The sequence below is a fragment of the Salmo trutta genome, chromosome 3 (assembly GCF_901001165.1).
Source record: "Salmo trutta chromosome 3, fSalTru1.1, whole genome shotgun sequence".
NCBI classification, from domain to species: domain Eukaryota; kingdom Metazoa; phylum Chordata; class Actinopteri; order Salmoniformes; family Salmonidae; genus Salmo; species Salmo trutta.
The window spans coordinates 49,599,591-49,623,064 of NC_042959.1; the positions used below are offsets into that span (position 1 = coordinate 49,599,591).

At 41.5% G+C, this 23,474-nt stretch overlaps 1 protein-coding gene and 1 long non-coding RNA gene across 2 annotated transcripts; both read right to left on the bottom strand.

The window, feature by feature from the left end:
• Positions 1-219: 219 nt before the first annotated feature.
• Positions 220-12,838, bottom strand: LOC115177038 (uncharacterized). The gene is made up of 3 exons (XR_003872320.1): positions 12,543-12,838; positions 1,255-1,357; positions 220-430 (listed from the first exon to the last, which is right to left on the bottom strand). It is a non-coding gene; the product is annotated as an uncharacterized LOC115177038 (long non-coding RNA).
• A 172-nt stretch (positions 12,839-13,010) lies between these two features.
• LOC115177044 (uncharacterized) lies at positions 13,011-23,275 on the bottom strand. Its single transcript, XM_029737506.1, has 7 exons — positions 22,591-23,275; positions 19,524-19,644; positions 17,787-17,953; positions 17,317-17,504; positions 17,052-17,196; positions 15,956-16,080; positions 13,011-15,286 (listed from the first exon to the last, which is right to left on the bottom strand). Exons 1-7 carry the CDS (start codon positions 22,637-22,639, stop codon positions 14,267-14,269), a joined length of 1,815 nt encoding a protein of 604 aa, XP_029593366.1. The 5' UTR covers positions 22,640-23,275; the 3' UTR covers positions 13,011-14,266.
• Between the last annotated feature and the right edge of the window lie 199 nt (positions 23,276-23,474).

A 23,474-nucleotide genomic window follows, 5' to 3' on the forward strand; every position in this document is an offset into this window, starting at 1 on the left:
AAAGTCACTGAGCTCTTCAGTAAGGCCATTCTACTGCCAGTGTTTGTCTATGGAGATTGCATGGCGGTGTGCTCGATTTTATACACCTGTCAGCAACGGGTGTGGCTGAAATAGTCAATCCACTAATTTGAAGGGGTGTCAACATACTTTTGTATATATACTGTATATACAGAACACCATATTCAACTAGATCTCTTCTGGAAATTCTTCATTATATCATTTTTTAAATAAAAAGCATTGGATGAACATGACCTATGTTATGATGAGGAAGCAGGGTGTGTGTGTGTGCCAGCGTGCCTTTACCCGGAGGTGAAGGTTTTCTTCTTAATCTGTGAGGCCAGCGCCATGCTGTGGGACATCTGGTGGGACTGCTCTTCCTGGACCCGTGTCATCAGCGTCTTGGTTGCCATGGTGAACCCCTGACCAACACCTGTGGAGGAAGGAGGTAGGAGAGATGAGGGAAGGATGAAGGGAGGAGGATGGATCATCTAACGTTGCACAGTGTGACCACTCTGTGGGTTGACATGATGGAGACTCGCAAAGAGACTACAGAGATCCCTTTTCACTTTTATTGTGAGGAATATGTACATTAAGACCATAGTAATTATGCTCATGGCAGATCTCAAATAGCCAGGTGTCAATAGAAACGCATCCAAAATATGTAATATCATATTAGCACAACAACAACACAATCCAATGTGTTGTTTGTCTTTGAAGTAAAGACAGGTGCTGTTGGCATGGAGAAAGGTGTGCTTCAGAACTCTGTTAAATGAACTGGCCCTTTGTGTGCCATTGAGCGAGTTATAATTCATTAGTTCAGGTCTGCCACCATGCCGCTGCCTGCCACCCTAGCAGTCATTAATCACTCTGCTCTGGGGAGGCCGACAAGGCAGCTCACCCAACCAACAGAACCAGGCCAGAGCCTGATTGATAACTTCCTTCACCTACTCCCACAAGCAACTGTCAACCGTGTTCGCATTATAAACACCCTAATTTGTTTTTCCTTCTGGTCTGTTCGATTTAGATTGGACGACCTGGGCTAACGTTAGCGAGTGGCTAGTGTCTAATGCTTTAATGCTTTGAATTACATTGCAGTGAGCCTGCTGGTCTGATGTTAGCAAACGGCTAATGGCTAACACTTCAACAGGATAGCAGCCCCACTGGTTTCCCTTCAAGACTCATTGTTGTGCAAAACGAAAGGGTTGTTTGCACGCAGGTAGTAAAAAGGTACATCTCCAGCGTATTAAAATGTACCTGGTGCGTGCCTGGATACTCGGACCCCTGTGGAGAGAGCAATGTTCTTTCTGCTCACAGTGCAGTTTCCCCTGTCTTGAAGTAGACAGTACAGTCCAACTCTCTGATGAGAAAAGACAATAAAGTAGCATGGGAATGAATTATCTGTTATTTGGTAGTGTAACGGCCGTCGTCAAAATGAGACCAAGGTGCAGCGTGGTAAGTGTTCGTCATTTTAATGTACAACTGAACACTAACGCAACAAGCAAAACAAAAGAACAACCGAACAGTTCCGTCAGGTGCAAAGCACTAAACAGAAAATATCTACCCACAAACCCAAAGGAAAAACAGGCTGCCTAAGTATGACTCCCAATCAGCAACAACGATATACAGCTGTTCCTGATTGAGAGTCATACCCGGCCGAAACAAAGAAATCCCAAACATAGAAACACGGACATAGAATGCCCACCCAAATCACACCCTGACCAAACCTAAATAGAGACATAAAAAGGCTCTCTCATGTCAGGGCGTGACAGGTAGATCACGGATTGTCTGAACAACACATGTTGTTATAGGGGGTTATATCCTGGGGTTATATCCTGCCTGTTTGGCCCTGTCCGGGGGTATCATCGGATGGGGCCACAGTGTCTTCTGATCCCTCCTGTCTCAGCCTCCAGTATTTATGCTGCAGTAGTTTATGTGCCGGGGGGCTAGGGTCAGTCTGTTTCATCTGGAGTATTCTCTTGTCTTATCCGGTGTCCTGTGTGAATTTAAATATGCTCTCTCTAATTCTCTCTTTCTCTCTTTCTTTCTTTCTTTCTCTCGGAGGACCTGAGCCCTAGGACCATGCCTCGGGACTACCTGGCATGATGACTCCTTGCTGTCCCCAGTCCACCTGGCCATGCTGCTGCTCCAGTTTCAACTGTTCTGCCTGCGGCTACGGAACCCTGACCTGTTCACCGGACGTGCTTGTTGCACCCTCGACAACTACAATGATTATTATTATTTGACCATGCTGGTCATTTATGAACATTTTAACATCTTGACCATGTTCTGTTATAATATCCACCCGGCACAGCCAGAAGAGGACTGGCCACCCCTCATAGCCTGGTTCCTCTCTAGGTTTCTTCCTAGGTTTTTGGCCTTTCTAGGGAGTTTTTCCTAGGGAGTTTTTCCTAGCCACCGTGCCTCTTTCACATGCATTGCTTGCTGTTTGGGGTTTTAGGCTGGGTTTCTGTACAGCACTTTGAGATTTCAGCTGATATACGAAGCGCTATATAAATACATTTGATTTGATTTGATTTGATGTGCGCTTTACCTAATTGTCCTGAGAGAGTAATTTCAACTTGTATCTATGAAGGCTGCCAAAAGTAGAGACTCTTTTGACGCTCAACTAGCTTGAGGAACCAGCAAAGAAAGACATCTCATGCAGACAAAGGGAAATATCCTAGACTATGCAAAGCTCAGCAGTATAGTAACATGCATTATTTGGAAGAGGATGACGTTCTACCACATGAATTTGAGGAAATATTTAGAAATAACTAGAAACACTGAAACATAGTCAAACATTTTTGGAAACACATATGCCATCTCATTGGCCAGTGGTGGAAAAAATACCCAATTGTCATACTTGAGTAAAAGTAAAGATACCTTAAACGAAAATGACTCAAGTGAAAGTGAGTAAAAGTCTAAAAGTATTTGGTTTTAAATATACTTAAATATCAAAAGTAAATGTAATTGCTAAAATATATTAAAGTATGAAAAGTAAAAATATAGATAAGTTCAAATTCCTTATAATAAATAAACCAGATGACACCAATTTCTTGTTTTGTTTACAATTTATGGATAGCCAGGGGCACACTCCAACACTCTGACATCATTTACAAACGAAGATTGTGTGTTTAGTGAGTCCGCCAGGTCAGAGACAGTAGGGATGACCATGGATGTTCTCTTGATAAGTGCGTGAATTAGACCATTTTCCTGTCCTGCTAAGCATTGAAAATGTAACGAGTACTTTTGGGTGTCAGGGAAATTGTATGGAGTAAAAAGTACATTATTTTCTTTAGGAATATAGTGAAGTAAAGGTTAAAGTTGTCCAAAATATTAATAGTAAAGTACAGATACCCCAAAAAACGACTTAAGTAGTACTTAAAGGTATTTTTACTTAAGAAATTTACACCACTGCCATTGGCTTACTTAGAAGTCCATCATTCTCCCTTACTTATTAAGCCACCAGACGCTAATTGTCGTTGGGTTACTTTCCCGGTATTGGTTTTCACTATATATTCATGTGACGTTTATGACCCTTGTAATGTATCCTTAACACGTCCTTGTGGATGAGACTACGTTGGAAAGAAAACAGGAAGTGATTACATCATGACATCACAGTGTACCGCAAGGGTGAATTAAAAAGCCACTTCCGTTTGTCTTTGAAGAAAGGGTTATACTCCACAGGCGCTCAAGATGAGCATGAAGGACACACTTCTCTCTCTCTCTCTCTCTCTCTCTCTCTCTCTCTCTCTCTCTCTCTCTCTCTCTCTCCCCAGTCACCTTTCACTATCTGTCTCTCTCAATTGCTGTCTCACGTTCTCTTAATATACCTGTCTCCCCTCTCTTTACAGTACCTCTCTCTATTCTTTCTCTCCCGTGCTCCTCACTCTGCCTCTCCCTGTATGAGCAGTGAAGGTGAACCTGGCCCTGGACACAAAGTGTCCTTCACGAAGAGAATGTGGCCAAACACAATGCACTCAAGGTGGTAAATATAGACTACTGACACGTCCCCTCCGGTGCCCCCACCACCAACCCCCACCCACACAGGTCAATGCCACCCAGCCAGATAGACTTACAGTCAGCACTGCAGACCTGCGGCCAAGGATGCCACAGTAGCAACAATAGAACAACACAATAGGATTGAGGGTTGAGTGGGATGTATGATCTAGGCAGCTGAAAGCAACAGCTGGAATGGCCACAGGGGAAACAATGCCTAGGGTATTCCACCAACTGTCTGATCATTAACTGTCATGTTGGGATGAGTGTGAATATATGGTTGACTTTTTATAATGAATGTGTCTATATAACAAGATCATCCTAAACTTATCGGTAGTTGAACATTCACAGAAAATGGGGGGTGGGGGCTAGTCCATTCTCTGTGTTCCTTTTCATCTGGCCCCATAATGGTCTTGTCTCATAATTGAGGGCGAGAAGGGTAAAGAAAGAGCCTAGATAAAAAAAGTCTGGGTCTCTTCTATTGAAAGACTGGCCTTGAACACCCTCTCAAAGAACAAGGGTTATTAATGATTGTATTCGCACCTGAGTTCCAGTCACGCCATTCCTCCTTTCAAACCTCTCCCTTTATCTCGCAGACTACTTTTCCATCCTTGCTTTCTTTCTCTATCAACCCCCGTCTCCTGCCTTGATCTCCCTCCCCTCTCCACTCACCGTCTCACTTTTGTCTCTCCCCTGATCCAAGTTCCTCTCTTTCTTCCCCTCCTCCCTCCCTCACTCCCCCCCTCTTCTCTGTCTCCTTTCACACTGATCTCTGATTAGGCCCTGGAGCTTTCCCACTGTTCTGTCTCATTAAACATGGAGCTCAGACTGGCTGAGACAGAGAGACAGAGAGACAGAGAGACAGAGAGACAGTGAGACAGAGCGACAGTGAGAGAGAGATGGCAGCTGGGCGATATGGACAAAAATCCATTTCACTATAACATTTCACTACTGAATGATATCAGCAAAATGCCTGCGATAAGTGATCGCTATGGTCGGTGTCGATAATTTTTGGTTTATCTTCCCAGCTCTAGTGTGTGTGTGTGTGTGTGTGTGTGTGTGTGTGTGTGTGTGTGTGTGTGTGCATGCACGTTTGCGTGTCTGCGTGTGTGTTCATTTGTGCGTGCACAAGCATTTATGCGTGTGTGTGCTAAGACAGTTCAATGCCGTGTGATAGGGTTTAAAAAGACACACATCTTTGTGTGCCGGGTTGGGGGGTTATTTAAAGCGTTTACTGTCCACACCTGCCTCTGGTATATCAGTAAACAATGCAAGCTGGACTTGCCAGCCCCCTCTTCTCATCATATACCACCAGTGACAGTCTGACTAAGAGTAACTGAACTGACCCTGCCAGAACAAAGCAGCTGAAAAGACCAGCTTTATTAGTTCCTGTTATGATGGAGAATCAGTGATCAGTCAGTCAGTGTACATATCAGTAATCAGTCAGTCAGTAATGTTATAAACACACCATTATTGTGACATACAAGTAATACGTCAATTTAGGTGACATATAACTAATATGTCAGCTTAAGTTACATACTGTATAGCTACAATGGTTAAATGCCACTATTTGGACATTCTAATGAGACCATGTTGAGAAATGAGCTAGCGGTTCTACAACTCCCCTCTTTTACAACTCTCTCCAATATGGCACCCATCCGCTGTCAAGATGACACTCAACATCCTCCTCTTCCTCAAGCAATGGAAAACTGCTCCAGCTGTATTCCAAATAAACGTTGCTTTCATCTTTTCAGACACTTGAAAAAGCAACAGAAATAGACCTTAATGGACGTTAAAAGTACTCTGAGAAGATCCATCATTTCCGGCCGGGCCATGGCAGCTGTTTAAATGCATTTTCTAATCAAAGACCCATTAAGACCTCATTAAAATGCAAGGGGTTGATGGGTGGGGTGAACAGGCGTGATTGCATCCAACTAAAGGCAGACTTCAATCCATTAAGTCATTTGGAGGAAGTGGGTTTGCAGGAAGTGTGGGCCTCAGATGGGGGAAGCAGGAAGAGGCTGCTCAGTGTAAGACAATTAGATCAATTACTGTTCACTCTGGGTAGAAAGAAATCCTGAGTGCTGCAGAACCTTCCGTACTTCATGCATGGTGCATAGTACTGTTGTACATTTGACACATTCTTGTTAGGGCTAATAAGAACTAGAAACAGAGGCTTTGCAAGGTCAGCACACTATACATGCCTGTCTATAGACCAGTGGAGGCTCCTCAGAGGAGGAAGGGGAGGGCCATCCTCCTCAGTGAAATTCATAAAAATAAAAATGGTAAAACATTGAAAACGTTATATTTTTTAAGTAAAACTATTCTAAATATATTCACGTCACCAAATAATTGATTAAAACAAACTGTTTTGCAATGAAGGTCTACAGTAGCCTCAACAGCACAGTAGGGTGTAGCCAACAACACCATGGTGTAGGTGGAGGACAGCTAGCTTCCATCCTCCTCTTAGTACATTGACTTGAATACAAAACCTAGGAGGATCTTGGTTCTCACCACCTTCCACAGAATTGCACAGTAATTATGACAACTTCAGGAGGACGGCCTCAAACCTATCAGAGCTCTTGCAGCATGAACTGACATGGTGTCCACCCAATCAAAGGATCAAAGAATGAATCTAGTACTGAAGCATAAGCTACAGCTAGGTAGCACTGCAGTGCATAAAATGTGGTGAGTAGTTGACTCAAAGAGAGAGAAAGAAAATAGTTGAACAGTTTTCAACAAATGAATTCCTTCATAAATGAAGGAGAAGCAAGAGAGAGAGAAAGGGAGAGATTTCATCATTTTTTAAACTTTCAGTTTCACTTACTTAGCTAGCAAATGCAGCTGGCTAGTTTAGTTACTCAAACACCCGGCTCAAACAGATGGATGCTATATTAGCTAGCTGGCTATGACTATCCAACACAACACTGGAACTCTTCCAAGTCAAGGTAAGCTTTTGCTTTTCTTAATTTATTGCCACCTGTGCCTGCCAGTGTAACTGCTTACTGACTATACACTGTAACGTTACTGCATGAGTGTAGCAGGTTTACTAACGCATGAGTTATTAGCTATGTTGACTAGGACGTTACTTTAGCAAGTATGGGGACAACGATGTAGGCTGTGTGTAGCGGTTATGATATGGTTTGGCTTGGAAAGGATTTTTCATCTGATCACATACAGCTGATGTGTTGTTCATTGAAGTCCACAAACGAAGGGAAAAGGTGAAAGGAGGAGAGTGCATAGAGGCTAGAATGAATACAACATGGTTGCTGTGATCAGGGGTGTATTCATTCCGCTGATTCTGTTGAAAAATGTTTCTTAAACGGAAGCAAACGAAACAGGGATAAAAATACATTAATTTGTCCAATAGAAACTCTTGTTTGCAACTGTTGGACTAATGATTACACCTTAGATAAGCTAGATGAAGGCAAGAGTGTGAAAGGCGGTATTGAATGTGTCACTGCATGTCCAAGTGTCACTGTCATCTCCAATTTTTCTCTCAACCTGTGTGCACCTACGTTGTAAACTTTCATTAATAGGCTAGGTTATAGCAACCTCATGATGGGTATAGGGAAAATTTGAGTATCATGTAGTAGCCTAAACCTATCGATGTTACATTGAACTAGGTGAATGGAATATGAATGACAGTCATCCAACATGCTGTAATAAAAATAAAGCCATTCTCATGAAAAAAATTATCGTCCTGCCTCATCATAAACGGCACTGACCGTCACTGCTATAGACCCATTTCCCGGCTACGTCATGAAAAGTTGCAAGGACAGTTCCGAATCGGACAGCGGTTTGTTTACATGGAAGTAAATACGTTCACATCCAAATTCAGATGCAGCTCATGGAAGTTAGAAAATACGTAATCAGATGGTTATTGTCTACATCACAACATCGCATATGTCTTCTGAGGGTTGATTGCCTAGCAAGCCAACGAGGCAAGGTAAAATATCACAAATAGAGCTAGATAAAACTGTTGTTGAGCATAGCTATAGCCATCAGTCTTGTGTGTTTTCATGGTCATGACTCACTCACTGCTAAGTTTGTCAAGATCCCGACATCAGTGTGTCTGCTATAGGGCTTTTTGCTGCGAGGATGCACAAACATTACTCAAACATTATTATTTTGCTTGTAAACCAAAAATTGCTCTATATCTACAACCTAATAAACTTACCAAACGTAGGCTATCAGACATGAAGCTTCTCATCCTGTGTGTTTGTTTTTGTTGTTGTTGAAAGACAATTAAATTGACATTAAAAATAACACTCGCGTATGCATTGCTAATTAGCGTTAGCATTATATTTTCATGGGCAAAGTTGGCGTCTTGCCATCATGTCAGGCAACTGTGTGAGAAGCAGAGTTAAATGATCCAGCTTGCTCCTCAATTAAACTTTCAGATTAGAACAAAACTTCATTAGCAACGAGACATGCATATATTTCAATGGAGCAAGCTAAATTGGTCCATTTTATCTGAGCGGAACCTAATATGCGGAAGTAGGAAAAAAGATAGCGACTGCCAAGAGAGAATATTGGGGTGATAGTGGGTTGTAAAAGATACCAAAATTGACCCGTTCCCCTTGTTTAGTCCCATCAAAGTCTTCAAACGTTAGCTGATAAGATTTTCATTACTTCAAAGGAAATTGATTTTGTCCCGTCAAGCTGTATCTTTTTCAGAGGCTGCCTTTTGCCTCAGATCAGAGAATATGGTAAGTGAGCCCATCAAAATGCCCACTCACAAAAATAGAATTTTGGAACGAAGGGTTTAGAGTTCAACTCCCGAAGGAACTATTAAGCAATCTTCATATAATATATAAGCTGATAAGTTAAGAAACACCAAAGAGCAAAAAATAACTGTATTTATATTAGATAACCTCTTTATTTTCAATCAATCATCTCCTGGTTGCGTTTTTTTTAAAATATGATGCTGGCTTTTCCATCTGGCTGTTTTGTTTGTGAGGAGAGGTTGATGTAAACATTATCCTTTGCTAGGGTCAGTACGAGCTAACATCAGGTTATTAATCCCTGAAAATTATTTCTAAGTGAGTAAAACTCTCACCGCATCAATATATTCATTGCTCGAGGGCAGGCAGTGACACTTTTCACTTCAGTTTGAAATGCAATTTGCACTTATTTCAAAGAACTCTATTGGGATTCGCTCAGAAAGTTCTTGGAGAATCGGGAACTACTGTATGTTAGAAGAGACCAGAGGGTCATCACTGCAATTCTCTCTCTCTTTTCTTCTTGGGTATGGAGAGAAGGAGACAGGAGAGGATGTGAAGAGGGAATGTCTGACAGATAGAGTGGAGTTTCTGTCAGAGTGTTGTTGCAAGTGAACACAGTTTCAATGGTCTGGACATATGTCCAAAGGAAACAGTCAAAGTAAGAATGAAAGTCTGCAATACCAGCCAAGGGGCTGGACAGTTTCCCCTATCCTTACTCCCCCTCTCACATTATCAGAATGGTTACAGTCTCTTTCACTACATTTTCACTACATTTCGATTTGTATAGAGGCTATTGTTAAAAAAGAGGATAGTCTAAGTTTGGAACAGTGCTAGAGTTGTCTATCAACTGTAAAAATGTAGCGCAACAGAACCAGTTACTACTGAAGTATCTGATCATCAATGAATTTAAGAAAAAGCCATTTGTTTTTTAACACAGCAGCCGCATATCATCAGGTAGGCCTATATGCACTTGTGTGCACACCGCATGATCCTCAAACCAAATACTGGCCAAACTCGTGTTTCTAAAAGTTAATTCAAAGGCAATGTATGGCCTAATAAGGCATATTTTGTGTATTTGTTATTTAACTCTAAGTATTTTTCTTTTTTCTTCATTTTATAGAGCCTAAATGCTACATTTATAGGCATGTTGGTTGAAATGCTGAACACTGCTGCCAGCCTCTAGCGTGTCACAAATGCTTCATAATGTATTTCTTAAACGGCAGGCTATAGCCTTGAAATAATATTAATATTAATAATAATATAGCCTAAATAATACATGTTCATTCCTTCTTAGGCTACCGGGCTTGCTCCTGACTGATTTAGAGTTAGTATGTTGTTTAATAGCCTATTGAAATAATGAACATCAATTGATAGTGACAGAATCACACATTACTTCCCAAGCAAAGTATATTTTGTGTGTAGTCAGCTAGAGGTTGTAGTGCAGCCTCTGAATGTTACAGAGATAAATCAAAGATATCCCATATGCATCGGAGTCATGTCTTTCCCTGCATTTTACAGGATGTTTCTAGCATAAAGCGTTGCCCACTAAAGCGTCGATAAAGATCGATTTATATAATCAGGTCCATAATTTATTTAGTCATTTTCTTTAACAAAAAGGGAGGGGGGGTTCTACTAAGCTAACATACGGAATTGTTTTAGGATGGTTATACCATGGATCATTTAGATATATGATTTGGAATTTTAGGACCCCTGTAGACATAAAAATATACATATATTGAATTTGGTCTTGACTACTAAAGCCCATAGAAACACATTGAATAACACATTCATCAATGGCAAAACAGTCAGTCAAAAAATGTATCGTAATGAATAAGGTGTCCTATATCTAGGAGATATAAGAAAGCTCTGGAAATATTTTTGTGTTTTGACACACATTTAACCCCTTTTTTTGTTGGCACAAAACTACCTCCATACTTCAATACAATTTTTCAACCGGTACCGGGTTACCTTCAGACACGTCCCTTGACACTTGTGGGGGTCGTAGAGCAAAACGGGGAACACCATCATGCTCCTGAATCTCATATTTCCATAGAGTGGTCATATTAGTTGTAGGCCAAACCATTCGGACGCTACAGAGGTTTTTGTGAGAAGACCAATTTTCACGTCTCCTGGTCTGTAGCTCTGCCACTTTCCACCACAGATGCGGAATGCCGACATAGGCCGATGTGGTGGATCGAGACGCAGCCAATGCAAAAAAAATGATATCTCTAGCTTAAACTGACGGATTTTGATGGGGATATTTTTATTTGTTAATTAGATTGATGTACTGGTGCGTCATTAGACTCTTAATTAACACACCAAGCCCTTCACTTACACCGATGGAATTGGCTGACAAATTTTGTCTGTCAAACAGGTCGGGCTACCTCTTGTGTCTTGAATAGGTAGAAATAGTCTCCAACACTAAGCCCTATTGTTGTTATGAGCCTAAAAGTCAAATTATAATGAAGACTGTTTAAATAAATTAGGCCTTCTCGAATTAACCTACTTTCAGCACCTATGCGCTTTCCAACTCCGTGGTTGCCACTTCATGGTAATATAAGTTATGTAAATAACTTGAATATGGCTTAGTGTGAGGGCTATAACTCTGATAAAAAGCTTCATTATGGGCAATGAAACATGTTGTTTTTATTATTGTTTTTATTTCAATCAATTATAGCGGTCGCAAGCTTACCTCCGGTCCTCCTTCTCATCTTAATGCTCTCCCTCTCAAACTGAGGTTATAGTTAAGTTCAGGCATTACCTCCGAATTCTTAAAGTTAGGCATTAACTCCGAATGGTTAAGGTTAGGGTTAAGGTTTAGAGGCTTAAAACAAAAATATCTAAAACAACTTTCTACCTCTAGGATTTGAACATGCAACCTTTGGAATCAGAGGCAGATGCTCATGCCTACTTGAAGGTAACAGCACTCACTGTTGCCCCTAGTGGCCGGTTTCCACCTCATCTCCTGACATTGTGTGTGTGTGTGTGTGTACATGTTTTACTATACTTGTGAGTACCAGAAGTCCTCAAAAGAATAGTAAACCAACTAAAATTCAAAGAAGTTAGGACATTTTGCCTTGTAAAAAGGCTATTTTAGGCTTCGGGTTAGGGTTAGAATTGTGGTTAAGGATAGGGGGTTAGGGTTAGGGTAAGGTTTAGGGGTTAGGAAACAATGTGATTTTGAATGGGAATCAATTGTTGGTGCCCAAAAAGTCCTCACAAGTATAGTAAGACGTGTGTGTGTGTGTGTGTGTGCACACAAGATTTCCAAATGAGGTCTGGAGGCAAGACCCCCTTCAGGACAGCAGAACCACATGAATAAAGTTCCCCTCAAGTCCAGTCACCAACTTTATGCTAATGAGCAATTAAATCCATTCAATTATTACAAGTGATGTTTAACTTCTCCAGTTTCTCACTGCAGAAAATCTGGTGTCAAATTAGATTTCTGACACCAGGTCCGAAGTAGATTTGAGTGAATTATGTCAGGGCCCAGGAGATTTATGTAAGGACACTTTTTTAAAAAAGGATCAGAATGAATGTGGCTGAGTTATGAAATTCCTGGAAAAGTTTCCCCCAAGAGCAGCCAGCTATTAGCAGTATGACACATTTGAATGGAACATGCTGCACAGCTACTCCATGATATACAAATTCAGGGCCCATATTCATAATGCATCTCAGATTAAGAGTGCTGATCTAGGATCAGCCTTTTAGATCAAAATGAACACAATATTATGGACAGAGGGACCTGATCCTAGATCAGTGCTACTACTCCGAGATGCTTTATGAATATGGGCCCTGAACTTCTCCCAATCTTACCTTTTCCTTAGTTCGACAGTTGGTTGTACAGAAACCGTAACCTTGCAACTGGCAGCCACCCTGTACTTTGGCAGTATCAATATCCCACCAGCTGACACTTCCTTGTTTGAGTCATGTAATATATACGGATGGAGGAGGACACACTGTATTCCTTTCTGAGACCTTTGCCTTGTTTGCATAAACCACCTCATGGGTTGACATAGCTGTGAGGGAGGTTATTCTGATATGTTTGGCTGAGACCTCATGGCTGGTGAGCCTTTCAGTGAGACAGTAGTGAAACGTCTTCTTACTCACACTGGCACTCATCTACACTAATCAATAATATTTTTTAAAAGTAAAGAATATTCTTAGAAAAAGCACTTGATATGTCAGCCCATCAAGACTTCCCCTCAACTTCCCCTGCTTACTAATGTTACTGAAGCTCATGTTTGCTGAAGTACTTTTTGACAGCAATGATGGATCAACCAATTCAGTAACACAATAGTTACCTTTTAATGAAAACATCAAATTCACAATCATATTAGTTATAAAAGTGGCCCATATAAAAACAAATCAGTATTATACTGTACATATATGTTGAATATGTGATACACATCACAGCATCAACTAGGAATATTTGCCTGTTTTAACATTGTTTTAGCCTATTATTATATCAAAGTGTAGTAAACGCATAGGTATTTTCACTTAGATAGTACGTGCCGTTTGGTGTTAGTAGCTCACCAGAGTACCATATCCACCACACCCTGGTAAAGCATTACCAACCCTTTTGTCTCCTGTCCTGTAATTTCATCACCTCAAAAGAGCAGCAAACAATGACTAGACATTATTGAGGTCACTTACTTCGAAGACAAAACACTCAAAAAAATTATTTTACACATTTCTCACCTAACTCATGCTGCCCTTTTTTTTGTATTTCTGACAATAATATTTTTGAAATGTATAAAGTGCATCACCTTCAATTCTAATATGAATTTCAATTGTTGCTATAAACTCATTACAATGTCAGTCATATTTTCTTCAGCATTGTGGTGCATATAATGTGGAACACTAACACATAATATGACGAACAAGAAACAATAAATAAAGAGACAAAGTACTGCTATGCTGAAATTATGACATTATGACATAAGTAAACTGGCTGTTTACTACCTTATGCCACCGAGCTTGAATCATGGATGTCCATTTCATTTCTTCAAATGAAACAACTTCACAGTCATGGTTTAAATGAACATGTAAGTGTACATTAAGATGTGTGTATGTATGCACACATATATTGGTAGAACTAGCCTACTGCTGGAAATGTTGCACAATATGCAAATGAAAGAGAGCGTCACAACATAATGTACAAAATCTATTTTACAGCATTTGATCTTATATCCTTGATCCTACATTTTACAACACTTGATCCTACGTCCTACATTAGTCATAATGTGAAAAAGGGCCAAAATTAGAGCTTTGATTCAGTAGGACTCCATTGAGGGGGCCATGTGTGCTGGATACTGGAGTAGAATCCTGCTCTTGTTTCTGAATCACAAGCTCCATAGCAGGCAGGAGAGGGACCATGAAAGCCCCACACTGCACCGCCACCAAAACCCTCTCTCTGCTCCTTCCAACTTCTCCCTGCACTTTGTGAAGACTCGCTGAGACGGAACTTGTCTCTGACGTACATTGGGGACCCAAACAGAGCGAACAGGCACAGAGGCCCTTAAGATTATTTTAAGGAACTAAAGAATTTGTACTACCCAACCTCCCAGAAAGAATTCACTGATTCCTTCATCTCCTTCTTCCGCTTCTTCCTCCTGATCAATCCACGCCTGTTGTGGAGCATATGAGGAAATCCCAAAGTCATCCTCTGCTGTTAGCCCTAGAGGGGCAAGGGGTACCCAGTGTTGTTTGTAACCAGACAAGAATGTCATTGATGAGGTCTCGCAGTCTGCAAGGTTGATGGGAGGTATGGAGTGAGATGGTGAGTCATTGGAGTTATTGAAACACATTGGAGAGATTGGGGTGTATATTGTTCTCTCCTCCTCTCTCCCTGTACCAGGGTCCAACCACTCTGTCTCCCCGGTGGTGACCAGATCAGACAATAGTGATGCCCCTTGCCCAGTGCTGTCTAGGTCCCACAAAAGGGGCTGCCCCTCAGCGTCGGTAGGCAGTGACATGCTGGCCATGGCACTCTGTGTCTCTGGCTGGAGCAGCAAAGTGGACAACTGCAGTAGGCCATCAACATGCTGCAATGTGGGCAGTACCAGGGGGTGCCCTGTTGAGTCCCTGTCTCCATCACACCGGTTCGGCTCAGGTGGTGCTCCACGCGAAAACAAAACTGGGTCACCTTGAACCAAATTGGGTTTGTGGTCACTTGATTCAGATGACCATGGAGAGTTGATGTTGTCTTCACTGTCTGGATGGCGATGGCATTCTTCATCCACACCTTCATTGGCCACCTGCACTACGACCATGCTATAGTTGGTGGAGGACCGCGTGCTGTTGTTGGAGTGCTCTGGGGGTGGACCCTGCTGGCCCATGTAGGTGTCACAGTGCCTGGGCTGGGCAATGAAGGAGGGTTCGTCCTGGGGGGAATAGGACCCAGACTCTCTGCTGGTGAACTTTGGCCCCATCTGGAGTGTTCCAGTCTTCAGGTCACCGTAGGAGAACCCCATAGGGTAATGATACGACTTGGCAATGGAGAAGGTGATGGCTTCTGGAGGGTGCCACAATGGAGCTGGGACGTTACTTGTCAGTTTCTGTGTAGAAGAGAAAGAGGATTTAGTTTACGTAACTATTACTAAAACCCCTTCTATGACCCCCCTCTCCACCCCACCAAACCCTTGGAATCATTGAGTGGTTACAATGTATGTCAAACCAAAATGTATTTGATTCTTTAACTTGCTCAGTTATAATTCTGAACAACTTTCATGGCAAGAATGAAATGAGCTCCACTGAAACAACACTGCTGTAATCTTTTGTAATTGCTTTCGGTTCTTGGCATGAAATGCAAATTACAGTGATACAACTGATTAAACAGGTATGATTTCTCAGCATATGAGAGGAAATGGAATAAAACAGATACAACTCTGGGAATATTGGTAAATGCAGCCATTTTAAGAGAAAATTAATGATGATAAAGGTAAATCATTTCCTCATAAATCAGTGCATGTGTAAATTGCAAAGAGATAACATTTTATTGTAACTGCTGTTACACATTGTGCCCTGTTCTAAGTTAGGTGTTGCTGTAGAAAAGAGCTGAATGTATTACGTGTTTGTGGCTGAGATTAAACTCAGGTTGGGTTGCATCCTATTGAGGCTTCTCATACACGTGTTACTGTAAGTTTTGCCTGGAGGCCTGTATTTCCAGTAAAACAGGGACTGGCACTCCTTCATGTATGGTGAAATCTCCAATCTACATTTCTTACCAAGGCGTCTGGCATGTTACTCTTCTTTCTCACATAGTGACGACACACCACCACCAGTAGCAGGAAGGAACCAAGTAGCAGACACCCTAAGAGGAGGAGCCAGGGAAACAGCAGCCAGGGGTCACCTGGATGGGGGAAGATTGTTTCTATTACACCTCAGTCTTGGCAATACAGCTGCTTCACTCTCAGAGCCTATTGGAAACAGGCCAATAGGTTGTAAATTGCCAGCACTATATAGCAAGCGGTTAGAGCGTGGCTAGAGCGGTTGGGCCAGTAACCGAAAGGTTGCTAGATTGAATCCTCGAGCTGACAAGGTTCCTAGGCCGTCATTGAAAATACGAATTTGTTCTTAACTGACTTGCCTAGTTAAATAAAGGTTAAATACATAAAAGGTGTGGGCGTGTCTGTGAGGTCAGTCAGTACAGTAGTTTCAAGGATGTGTAAGTAAGAGGCTCCATTCAGTCTTGTCTCCAGGAAGTGAGGCTTTATATAGTCTTTGAAAAGGCAGCAGGAATACCCTTAACAATGTAAATGTAAAGCCGGGACACTCAAATTAGTATGACATGTTACTTTTGGTATCGTTACAAAAGACAAGCAAAAAACGAAAGTAGGGTGGTTGGTCGGGGTGGATGAGTGGCTCTATAACCAAAGGTTGCGAGTTCACATCTCGTCATGGACAACTTGAGCATTTTAACTAATTAGCAACTTTTCAACTATTTACTACTTTTTAGCTACTTTGCAACTACTTAGCATGTTAGCTAACCCTTCCCCTAACCCTAACATTAACCCTTTAACCTAACTCCTAAACGTAACCCTAACACCTAGCCTAGCTAACTTTAGCCAGCTAGCTAACATTAGCCACCTAGCTAATTCATAACATATTGTACGTTTTTCTAATTCAGAACATATCATACAAATTGCAATTCGTAACATATCATACAACATGGGTGATGGACAGCCACAAATTAATACATACAATACGAAACGTAACATATCATAATAAATGGAGCCTCGGATTTACATACAAAATAACACGAAATGCTCTGAGACCAGCTTGTGCATACATACAGAGCCTTGAGGAACATGATGACCTCACCTGGTAATGCCACACAGAATGCATGGCTCTCACTGGCATTTCGGTGCATTTCTCTAGTCGGGATGTACACCACATAGCCACAGTACTCTACGTTGCTGTTTATTAGATGGTTGAGGACAAACTCTCCAGTTGTGTTTCTATGGACCTGTGAAAAAAAGAGTGAGCAGTTAGAACATGTTTGTGTATTTAATATGTGTTGGTGGGTGTGTGTGTCTGCATGTGTCCATGCATGCATGCGTGTGAGCAGTACATGTGAGAGAATCACCTGTGCTGCCCAGCTAGGATGAGTGATGTTGAGCATATAGAAGGTTGGAGGGTCACAGTAGGAAAAGCTGGTACTGTTGAAAATCTCCTCAATGGAGGTCTTATTATCCGGTCCCAACGGTAGGGTGACAGTCACTTTTAATGATGATGTTGTGGGGGTCACAGACAAATTGGGTGGCCCAAGGACAGCTGACATGTAAAAGACAAATAACGAGTGAGAATAATAACAAATTAGTGACAATCTGAAGAAGAGAGGACAAACCCTTTTAGCATGGGCCAAATGCTAACTGGAATAATTGGTGAATAACATAAGCTTTCATGGAAACATATATTGATGTCATTAGGGAATATGAACAGACAGTTGGCGCTATTTGTATGTATCACAACTAAGGATTCTGCCCTCTGAGCCAACACATAATCAAAAAACATCCCAATCTAGAAAAAGTAGGATAAAGAGAGGAAATTGCTTACTGTCTCTCAGAGGTTTAAACAGTGCTGTACGGCCTAGTGAGTGACTGTTGGCGAAAACCTCAGCATAGTAGGAATTTTGATAGATGTATGGTGTCTCTGCAGTGAGGTCACAAGAAAGAGTGGCGATGTTCTGGCACTCAATCTTCGGCTTGTATGGCTCTCCGAGTCTATAATGAACACAACAAAAACATGATCAAACATAAAACACACTATGTAGAGGACCCTTAGCCAAAATTCTATGTTGCACTTTGAAAAAAAATGGAGTAACACTTTACTTGAAGCCTGTAGTTACAATGCTTTTTAACGTGTTATAAGCATGCGTGAGCCTTTATCATGACATATCACATGTTGTAAATGTCTTGCCTTTCAGGGTGTGTGTGCAGCAGCCTAGCTGCTAGACCACAAATAGCACAACAGTTACGAAATAGGTGTCTTATTTAACCCCTTACTTCCTCATTTAAAAATAGCTAAAGGATAGTGTGTCAAACAGGGAACCGATATTGAGTGGTTATGATCAGGGCCAATCTTTTTCTGAACTGATTTGATGGTGGCGCTATGAGGCCTTGAATAAGGACATGCAAGCAATTCCAGGTGACAGTCTCGGAGAGACAAATCAATGTGATTGGTGTGGCACTTGACATTTGCCCATCAGACTATGTCATGAGCAATTAGATGAGCTGACGTTTCCACTTGGTAAAAGGATCTCAAAGAGGCAGTGAGTGATTGAGATGAAAACATTTGCCTCACATAGCCACAGGTGAACTGAGTGCCGTTTGTAAAGTTGAACGGGACATTTTTACAGGCAATGTTTTTCACAGATTTATCCCTGTGGTGTGCAGGGAAACAGAGTGAGGCCTGTGGTAATGCACAGACCAGAGCCTGTCTGCTAAGGCTTGCCCCAGCCAGTGGAGCTCAACCTGCAGCATGGAGAAGTACAGTAGCACCATGGTTTCAAGGCTGATGGCTGTAGGTGGAGCGGCAAATCGAAAGAGCAACCCGCCATATCCGAAACATTGGGGACAACAATGGGGATAACGATGGGGACAACAATAGGGACAATGATGCTGAAAAAGAGCATGGAGAGAAAGAAAATGACACTTCAACTTAAACACACACACTCAGTCTCTTCCCGGAGGCATAGCTCTGTCTTTCAGCACACAGCTTTAAAATGTTCTTGACATGTCACATATCACCTTAGGTCACCCTAGCCTAGGCACATAAATATGCTGTTGGGTTGAAAGGTGAAAAGGTGTAACGGCTGTCGTTGGGTAGAGAGGACCAAGGCGCAGCGGGTTGCGTGCTCATCATATTAATTTATTAAATAAATGTGTACACGGGAAAAACAATAAACAAAAGAACGACAGAAGACAGTTTAACAGGCTATACTTACTACAGCAGTGCTAAAGACAACTACCCACAATCTACAAACAAAACACAAACCTATATATAGGACTCTCAATCAGAGGCAACAGAAAACACCTGCCTCCAATTGAGAGTCCAACACCCAATACTAAGACATAGAAATACAAAGAACTAGAATGAACATAGAAATACAAAAACATAGAACATAACCCAAAACCCGGAAAAAATAAATCCAACACCCATCTAAACAAACCACCACCCCGAACCACATAAAACAAATACCCTCTGCCACGTCCTGACCAAACTACAATAACAAATAACGCCTATACTGGTCAGGATGTGACAAAAGGTGACCACTGTATTCCTGTCTCTCACCTTTGGTAATGGACACTGTAAAGGGCCCCTTCATCTGGACTGTCGAGCTTGTTCCAGTGGAGCACAGTGTTGAAATTCCTAGAGATGAAGTATGGCTTCCCTTCACCAATGGCTGAACAACCTATAGAAAAGAGAAAGACGGTGGGGAAAGTTAACTTGAGACTGTCCATTCACAAATAGCATTCGTAGCATAACGTCTCGCTAGTCAGTACACAAAAAGCATTGCTCTATTACTCAACATTGTCACGACCCATGTGACATGCTCACAACAACATTCTCTGTCAAAGGATCTGCCTCACTCGAGATACGCTTGCTCAATTTTCACTCACAGCAGCTGTGGGCCAAACTCAAACAAGGCTTATGTGAGCTGGGCTTTGTTTCTTTGGCAGCAGGAACTAAAATGTGTAATTGTTCCTGGACTACAGAGGAGGGAACATAAGCAGCTTGACATGTGGAAGCAAGCCAATTGTTTGATTTGAGTGAGAATAGGATGAAACAAAAGCAACAGTTTGGGTCTGTAGGGCCCATCCACAAAGGGATGTTTAATAAAAAATACAGTGTCCATTATAGGACAACCTTAATTCCTCAGGAGGTTTTTGCCAGTCTTATCAGGACTGTATAATAAGACAGAAACTGTAGTGGAAGAATAAGAAAAGGTGATACTCGCGACTTGCAGGTGCTGAGGCCCAGCGTGATGACTCAATCATGGTTTATGGATTTGTTTGGATGGCTGACCATCTGTGGGCTATTACAGGGTTTAAACACACCTTATATGTGGATTTCTCTGGGGAGGGATGTTCCCACAGAACCCTGCGAGTACGGAGACTATTGGAGGTGTGAAGACAGATGAAAATGTGAAATGAACGACTAAATGACTGTTATTGTGAGTTAAATTGTCACGTTTGGATTGTTTCAAGAGTTCATAAAGAGCAATGAATTTTGATATGTTTTATTGTGCTGTAAGTGCTATGGATTTATTGTTACAGGGAAACTGGGTTATTCTGTTCATCGGACGGCTGATAGTTCAAAGAGGGAGCGACACAGTGGCGCTCTGGTATATCCTAAATTGAGTTGATTAGATTAGAATCTGGGAGTGTTTTCCTGTCTTTTTTTTTACTAGCAAAGTGCAAAGAAATGTTAATTCAGGTTGAATGTGTGTCCATGCTTGAATTTGGTTAAAGGACAGCAAATCTGTTAATATTTTGAGAACTCAGAGATCATTCTGAATTGAAGACAAGTGTAACCACGTTAAGCCTTAGCCTATTGGTGATAGTAATTTACTCTGATTAGTCTGTAATGCATCATGCATATAATGTACACTGCAATTGTTTGAGTGTTAATTATTTCATGACTAATACATTCGACTACCGTAATTTCCGGACTATTAAGCGCACCTGAATATAAGCCGCACCCACTGAATTACATTTTTTTTATTATTTTGAACATAAATAAGCCGCACATGTCTATAAGCCGCAGGTGCCTACCGGTACATGGAAACAAATGAACTTTACACAGGCTTTAACGAAACACGGCTTGTAACAAAAATAAATAGGCTTTAACGAAACATGGCTTGTAACAAAAATAAATAGGCTTTAACGAAGCACGGCTTGTAACAAAAATAAATAGGCTTTAACGAAACACGGCTTGTAACAAAAAATAAAAAATTAGCAGTAAACAGTAGCCTACCAAGAAAGTCATTGGTCACTATCTTCCTCCTCCTGTGCACTGAAACCATCTCCTTCGGTGTCGGAGTTGAATAGCCTCAGAATTGCTTCATCCGATATTGGATCGTTTTCATTGTTGCTCTCGTCACTTTCATCCGGAGGCAAATCCCCCGCTGAGCTCTCTTCAACACGCAGCAGTCCAGCCTTTCGAAACCCGTTGATGATAGTATATTTTTTTGACATTGCTCCACACTGTCAGGACCCACAAATTTGAAAGCGGGAAAAATCCATATATTAGCCGCGTCATTGTTTAAGCCGCGAAGTTCAAAGCGTGGGAAAAAAGTTGCGGCTTATAGTCCGGAATTTACGGTAGTTGAATTGAGTAAATGCATTCCTCCTTTTACGGAGTAATTCTTTAATTGACTCTACTCTTATAATTTAGCAGGTTTACTGGTATTTGTGGTATACACAATACCCATAGCATATGCCTGGGTACCACCTTGACATCCCTGATCTAATTACTTCAATAAATGAATGCTAGTACATTGGTCGCCAGGATGAGCTATTTGTATCTCGTCTCTTAATAATTGAATAATGGTGCAAGTTAGACATGTTCATTATAGTCATACTGAGAGGTGATGCAAGGCTCGCTACCTTCACTCTATCCTCTAGAGACGTACAGGGCCTGTTGCGTCTACTCACATAATGTTGGAGTCAAATTGATAAATGTGGTTTATTATTATGTTTAACATCATTTCGACATAATGGTTGGATAATTTCCATCCAACTACATAACGGGTGGGATTTTCACTACACTACAATATAAGTACACTAGGAACAATTCATGCGTGGTTAACCTTTCCTTTATAAAACGTCAGTTACGTATGTACACCACTTACGTCATAGCGCATCTGGCCATGTCTCATGCAGATTACAGGTTGCACAATTGACATTGACATTGACCAGAAAATGATACACAGTCTCGACTCCCTTCAACATTAGCATTTTGATATGCTCTATAATAATGTAGTCGATATAATAGACCACTCATGGAGCACTCAAATGCCCGTGGATCCATTTTCCATTGATCGCTACAATTTAGAATGAGTGAAGTCCACGAAGGGTTCACTACTCTTTGTCCACCAAGACCTTGATTAGAACTGAGGGGAAACCTCCAGAGCCTCACTACATCTAATTAATTACGACTACATATGAAACCAAGACTATAGTGATGCGTCCCAAATGGCACCCTCTTCCCTATATAGTGCAGTGCTTTTGTCCAGAGCCCAGTACACTATTTAGGAAATAGGGTTGGCATTTGGGATGCAGTCTAGGTTCATACCTACAAAAGAGTGCGCTCATCCAAATCAAACAGGAGATCAGTAGTGCCCCATTAAACTCACCATAGCAGTACAGGAGAAGCACCACGACCTTCCTAGGCCACATATCCATTGGGCTTGAGGAGTAAGAAGAGTGAGATTAAAATCCCGTTCCCACTGTCTGTACTCCTTTGTCCTGATTTCCTCAGGGAGAACCCACCATGTGATGTGTAGTAAATACGACTCCAGTCAAAGAAAAAAACAGGAATGGTCCAGGTCCAAAATCAATGAAGACACAAGGAGAGACCAAGTCCCAATCCTCCGGGTATCGGTGAGCGGCTCTGGGCTTCATAGGATATCCTACCCACGACCTGAACCATCTCTGACCAGCTTAGGGAGAGGAGCACCCATCCCCAGGTGTGCTGCAGGTGAACTTTGGAACCGTCTTATCAACTTTGTTCCTGTTTTTTTCTCCCTATGCTCAACCTCCCTCCCACAAAGTCTCTATTACTGTGTTGACTGTCCTCGTTCTCTCTCTCTCTCCCTCTCCCTCTCTTTCTCTCTCTTTCTATTTTTCTTTCTCTTTCTCTTTTTGTCTCTCTCGCTCTCTCTCTCTCTCTCTCTCTCTCTCTCCTGTTCTTGTCTTTCAGGTTTTATCTGAAAATTGATCCTAAATAATTACAAAGGAGATAGAACACGCTATCTGTGAACACATCTCTCCCCTCCATGGGAATAAACTGTATAACCTGTTTTCAGTTTCACCAGTATCTATTTTAGTGTTTAATGGTATTCAAACAACGGTATGTTACATAGCTAGTGACTCAATGGCACACCTTTCTGTGCACAACCAAGGTGTGTACAGAACGTGAATTATTGTATCGGAATGAATGAAGGAGACTCCAAGAAATATTGCTTCAATGGATCTTTGTATGATGATTATGGAAATCTGATTGTCTAATGCAGTCGTT